This window comes from Podarcis liolepis (genome assembly GCF_965112155.1).
Source record: "Podarcis liolepis genome assembly, chromosome: Z".
In the NCBI taxonomy this organism is placed as follows: domain Eukaryota; kingdom Metazoa; phylum Chordata; class Lepidosauria; order Squamata; family Lacertidae; genus Podarcis; species Podarcis liolepis.
Window position 1 is genome coordinate 37,612,047 of NC_139570.1, and position 6,669 is coordinate 37,618,715.

At 42.7% G+C, this 6,669-nt stretch overlaps 1 protein-coding gene across 15 annotated transcripts in view; it reads right to left on the reverse strand.

Moving 5' to 3' along the window:
• Positions 1 to 3,671, reverse strand: part of NUP214 (nucleoporin 214) — an 80,662-nt gene extending 76,991 nt beyond the window's left edge. For 13 of the 15 annotated variants that reach the window (XM_083485478.1, XM_083485481.1, XM_083485476.1 and 10 more), the window contains exons 1-2: positions 3,418 to 3,671; positions 1,158 to 1,353 (exon numbers count right to left, since the gene is read on the reverse strand). In XM_083485478.1, the coding sequence (XP_083341604.1) occupies positions 1,158 to 1,353; positions 3,418 to 3,459 (238 nt within the window). In that variant the 5' untranslated portion in view covers positions 3,460 to 3,671. The remainder of the gene's footprint in view (positions 1 to 1,157; positions 1,354 to 3,417) is intronic. The other 2 variants (XM_083485479.1, XM_083485480.1) reach the window with 1 other exon arrangement.
• Positions 3,672 to 6,669: the final 2,998 nt, after the last annotated feature.

Genomic DNA, 6,669 nt, shown 5'->3' on the forward strand with positions numbered 1-6,669 from the left:
AACTTACAAATGAAAGACTGGGGAAAATTATGGAAAGTTGATTTAAAATTCACCACATGTAGAATTTTGAAAGAGAATTATATGAAAATGATGTACCAATTGTATTTAATTCCTGTCAAACTGGCAAAAATGTATAGAACAAGTGCTAATAAGTGATGGAAGTGTAAAGCGAAAGAAGGTACACTTTACCACATGTGGTGGAATTGTAAAGTAATTAAAAGTTACAGTACTGTATTGGGAAATGATATATAATGAACTGAAGATGTTTAAAATAACCTTTGTTAAAAAACCAGAAGCTTTTCTGTTGGGTATGACAGGAAATACCAAGAGCGGAAGAAGTTATTTATGTATGCTACAATGGCAGCTCAGATTTCTACTAGCCCAAAAATGGAAGGACGACAAGATACCAACGAAAGAAGAATGGCAAGTCAACCTTATGGAATATGCAGAAATGGCGAAACTAATGGAAAGAATCAGAGACAATGATAATGAAGAATTTATAAAAGACTGGGAACCTTTTATGTTGTATTTACAGAAATACTGTAAAGATATGGACTCACTAGCAGGGTTTGATTAAACACAAGTAAGAAAATAAGATCAAAGGTTAAGTAAGAACAACATGGAATGAAATTGACTGTAAGATGCAATCATGAAGAAAAAATTGGTATAAAACTATTAAGAAAATAAGAGTATTAAGGTATAAGATTATAAAAATAATAATTAAGCAGAAGTAGTAAATATTTAAAGAACCAGAAGGGGAAGTTGAGGAAAGTCACAGGGAGGGGTGGGGTTTCTTTTTCTTATATATGACAAATGTTATATTGTGTTGTTTGATTGAATATAAAATTGTAAAAATCCAAAAGGAAAAAAAAGAAAATGGAGGCTTACTTTGGGCAACCAAGTTAATGAATGAGGCAACAGTTGAATGCAGACTTCCAGATGTTTAGCTCAGTCCCTGACCCACTATGCTATATGAGCCCAAATAGATAAAAAAAATCCCAACCCTATAATTTGCAAAGGAGACTTGCCACCCCAAAGCTGATGATGGGTATTCAAAGCAGAACAAGTGAGTTTATCCTTAGTGCTAAAAAACACAGCTCTATAGATAAAAATTAAGGAAGGCTGGGGATGTGGGTGGGGAAAGAGAAAAAACTTACCTATTTTATTAGGAGAATCCCCCACTGGAATCTGCATTAGAAGGTTTTTTGTCTGGAAGATCTGCAATCCAGCTGCACAGCCAGCAAATAGTAATCCATATTTGTTGGATACAGCAAGAAGACTGGAACGCTCTTTGGGGAGTTCATCAGGAGCATCAAAGATCCGTACTTTCTTCAATGCTCTGAACTTAAAATCCTGTGGCACATTCAAGATTAAAAAATCTGTGAAGGCTAAATCTAAATGCATCAGTTTATTCAAATACAGTCATACCTCGGGTTACAGACGCTTCAGGTTGTGTTTTTTGGGTTACGGACCACCGAAACCCGGAAGTAGTGGAATGGGTTACTTCCAGGTTTTGGCAGTCGCACATGCACAGAAGCGCTAAATTGTGCTTTGCACATGCGCAGAAGCACCGAATCGCAACCCGTGCATATGCAGGCGCGGGTTGCGAATGCTGCGGGTTACGAACGTGCATCCCGCACGGACCACGTTCGCAACCCAAGCGTCCACTGTACACCACAGAACTCAACCAAAACCTTGATTATTTAATTACAGAAATAATTCTCAGACTTGTTTGCTCCCCACTCCTCAGTGACCCAGCTACTAAAAGGAGACTGGAAGCATCTACTTCCAACTATGAATCTAACTGGAGCTCTTTGTTACATCTAAAGTTTGGGTAACTGTGGTTAGTTCAAGCCAGCTAGGGATCATAAATTATGATTTGAACCTGGCTTGTTTGAATTAACCATAGCTTAAATAACAGTCCCCCCCCCCAGTTCGAACACAACTGGAAACTCTGATTAGTTTAAAGGAGGAAGCGTCCTCTCTCCTTCTTACATCACAATAAAGGAAGAGAGAAGGGGTTTGAGTCCCAGTGTCAATTCATAGTTTAGCATCATGTCTGAAAAGATAACACAGTCTACTGAATGGCTCAGAGTTTTTGCTCATGCACCTGATTTAGCAAAACTTAGTAAATGCCTAGCCCTTTAGTTTGTGATGATAAACTGTTCAAAACGGTTCTAGATTTCTCTGTTTTATATTGACTGTTTCAATTTTAAAGCTTTATCCTGTGGTTTAAATTTCCTCACTACAGGCTGTGTTTTGTCAAAACAGCATCAGATAATAGCTAAAGATGAAGGGTTTTCTCCACTGCTGCAGTTAGAACATAAATGGAGGCCACTAGCCTCTTACCATGCCAACTAAACAACAGGCTAGTAACTTTTGGAAGCTCTTTTACAAGGCTGTCTTAGCCGTTGCTCCAATCTTCTCTTGGTAGAACACTCAGAGCAACCTATAGCACAGAAGAAATATACTGGGGTGGGTGGAAACAAAATCAACACCTGAACAAATTTATATGGCCTTATTTACAAGGCTGCAATAATGAAACCCTTATAGCTGTCTTGTAAACAGACCCACAGAATTTACTAGCCTGCCAATCATTTTACCAGTCTCTTGGGGCCTGGGCAGAGAAGAAACGGAGTGCAGTATTTCCAGTGGAAGTGAAGGATATAAGACAAGCTGGATCAGGCCAGTGGTCCTTCAAGCCCAGCATCCTGTTCTCACAGTGGCCAACCAGATACTCCAAGAGTTAGTTGGTAAGCAGCACTTGAGCACAAGAGCAACTATTGTCTCCTGTGGTTTCCAGCAACTGGTATTATGAGGCATAATGACTCCCGGCAGTAGAGGTAGAACAGACACCATGGGTACCAGGCACTGTCCCTGATACATTAGCCTGGTCTGCTTTCAAAACCATCTAAGCTGTTTTGGTTTCTAAGCTGGGCGTGCAGGAGAGGCACTTTGGCTGGTCCACCTTCATGCCATTTCTGGTCACCTGCAGCAATGGCAGGGAGCCCCTGTTGGCCCTGCAGGTATTGCTGGGCTCCCACTCCCACCAGCCCCCAATATGCAAGGCCTGAGATGGTAGCAGTTGCAGTTCGACAAGGCACCTGTTTGGACGACGACATAAGTTCTCCATTAGTATCTGTACTGCTGAAGACATTCCTGGATAGTGCTTAAATGCACGGCTAGTTTACATAACGTGCTCTGAATTTCCTGACACAGAGACACAATTTTAAAAATAAAACTGAAACAGACTAAGATTACCTATGCTTTCTAAGCATTGTGAACTTTCACAACATCCATGTACGGTAAGCCACTTATTTTAACCTAAGTACTGCCGGCAAAAACACAACAGGGTAAAATACAATATTAACATAACAGGCGCAATTGGAGGAAATGTTGGCCCCCCTTCCGACTCACCTTCATCTCCCTCTCGGGAATTACATCCATGTCGTCCCCCATGACAGAGCCTCGGACGAAGACGTACAACGAAGCCAACCGGTGCGGCAGGAGGACTTCGCGCGCTACCTCAAATCACATTCCCTGCCTCTTATAAACCAGGATGGGAAGCAAAGGAGAGGTAACATCCGCTTCCGGGGAACAGAAGAAGCCCACAACGGGAACTTCCGGCGACGCTCTAGGCGTGCACCCGCCGTCTTGGTTCCTTTGCTCGAAGCCTCTATGTCAAGAACGAGAGCGGGTGGGAAGTTATGTACAGGGCTAACACGAGTCTTTGCGCCCGTTACCATGTTTTGGGAAGGCGCCCGGCCTATGGGAACTGGGTATATAAGGCGCTGATAGCCTTGTCGGAAAGTGATGCAGTTCTGTTCCCTCAATTCCGATGACGTATTAGGCCCGGTTTCAAACCTTCTCTTATTGCAGTAACCATAGAGAAAGAAATTAGGTATCTGACCATAACACTATAGACTCACACAGTGCAGACAGGACTTCTGAGGCTCTTTAGAAGTCAGCTTCATATCTAAGGCGGAACGAAGAGCTGCCCTTAGAAAGCTATGAAACCACGATTTGGTCGTTGTTGTTATAGCACCATTGAACGTGTATTCCAAGGTCCCTACCTTGAGGCACTTACAACATTTTCTGTGAAGATTGCGTTCACCTCTCCACACCCGCAAATCGTAGCAGAAAATAGAGCAATTCCTACTCCTTCCAATATCACATCCACACTATACAGTATATTTAAAGTACATGACTCCTCCCCTAAAGAGTCCTGGGAACTGTTGTTTTCACGCATACCCCCCAGAGCTACAGTTCCCGGCACCCTTAACAACCCCCCCCCCAAAAAAAAATAGAAGTTGAAGCTGCACTCTTTTGTGCACTTATGTGGAAATGAAGCTTCATTGAATGGAGTGGGATTTCTGAATAAAGATGGAATGAGGTTGTGCTGTAGACATTTATAAGGATACACCAAAGCAGCAGGAGACTTCTCAACAGAAGAAACTGCCTTACCCAGATTCAGACCTTTGGTTCATCTAGCTTAGTATTGTCTACATTGACTGGCAAGCAGCTCTCTGAGGTTTCAGAAAGAGAATTGCATACCCTCCAACATCTGGGTGATGCAAATTGGGACATGACCCACCCAACCAATGCCTCTCCACCCCATCCACAGATGCATTCAGTGTCCCCCATTTTCCATCAGACATGTCAATGGAGGCCGCTCTCCTTCAGGCCCCCTCTCCCTCAGTTCCCTCCCTCTCTTGGGACTCACTGCTCCCCTCACTGCACAGACAGACCCTTGTACACCTTTCTCCCCCACCCCATCACCACTTCATTGTTGTTGTTGTTTGCCTCAACAGTGTTATAAAAATTCTAAGGTCTCAAATATGGAATAAATGTTCGTAAATGTACAAGGCAAACACATGTTGTAAATAAAAATATGCCCTTTTCCCTTATGGGGTATCCAAGAGCCCATATAGAGTCCTTACATAGGTTCCCTATTGGTAGGAGAAAATAACAGAGGCCAACCAGAGAATATTGAGAAGCAAAGCAGCTAGTAAGCTTGATCTTTATTAATCTGTTGCAACAGGGCGCTCCCCTCACACGCAGGAGAGGAAGAGGACCCACAAAAATGCTGTGCAATGGCTTATAAAGACTTTTGAAATTCCCATCCTCTAGATCACGACCACTCCCAGAAACATTATGCATACATCACAGAAGGGGTGTAACCTAAGACCACCCCTCAGATACATCCCACCTACATCACAGAAATTTTAATATTGTTTTTCTCCTGTTGTTGTTTATCTCCTGTCTAGCAGGTTACTTGATTGGATTTCCTGGGGAGCCCGGCCAGTCTTTTGTAGTGGTAAAATACTTATTTCCTGGGCCAGGTCACAGGCTCACACCTTATTCAAACAGACATATCCTTGAGACAGGATTTGTGAGGAAAGAGACAATGGGGAGGCTTTTCCAGTTTAACCTTGCAGAGAAAGGATTTGGTCAGTTTAGAAATCAAAATGGTTCCAGGTTGGTCTTCCTGTGTTGATCTATGTATGTGCAGTTATGAACATTACCATATATCTAAGACCATAAAATTCCTATCACACACACACATAAGTATATAAACCATGTGTCTGAAATAGGCTATCCAGAAAATGCAGTCAGTAAGGCATTATCAGGTATCCTGATGAAATAAAAAATTTAAGGTCATATATGTGACCTTATGTGTGTGTGGGGTTTCAGACATGTGATTTATATATGCATATATAAACCACATGTCTGAAACTCCGCAGAAAAAGTCCTGAAACCATTTTGTCCCTCCCAAATTGACCTCAAATATTTCTCTGCAAGGTCGAAGAAAAATGGAAAAGCCTCCCCATTGCCTTTTCCTTCACAAATCCTGTCTTAAGGGTATGTCTGTGTATGAATAGGGTGAGCCTGTGACCTGGCTCAGGAACTAAGTATTTGTCATTACAAAAGACTGGCCAGGCTCCCCAGGGTATCCAATCAAGTGACCATCAACAGGTCTGCCAGACAGAAGATAAACAACACTCAGATTTCTGTTGTAGTCTGCCCTTTCTGTGATCTAGGTTTGATGTATCTGGGGGGTGGTCTTGAGCTACACCCCTTCTGTGATGTAGGTATGATGTTTCTTGGGGTGGGCTTGGATTCCAAGGCGGGCAATTTAAAATGTCTATATAAGGGCGGGCACATCTTTGTTCGGGGTCCTCCTTTCCTGCGTGTGAGGGAGCACCCTGCTGCAAAATAATCAATAAAGATCAGGCTTACTAGCTGCTTTGCTTCTCAATATTCTCTGGTTGGCCTCTATTATTTTCTCCGACCGATGGAGAACCTACAAAGGACTCTATAAGGGCTCTTATGTCCCCCATAAGGGAATAAGGGCAGATTTTTTGTTTATTACACTGGCAAACAGGAGAGAAGCAACACTCTCAGATTTCTGCTAGAGACTGCCTCCTTCCATCATGTATGTATGGTGTTTTGTGGGGTAGTCTTGGGGGCTACAGGGTGGGAGATTTCAAAAGTCTATATAGGAGCTTGCCCACCATTGTTCAGGATTCTCCCTCCTGTGTGTGGTGAGTAGGGACCCTGTTGCAACAGTTTATTTCCTTGAATAAAGATCAGGCTTACTAGCCGCGTTGCTTTCAATATACAGTGGTACCTCGGGTTAAGTACTTAATTCGTTCCGGAGGTCCGTTC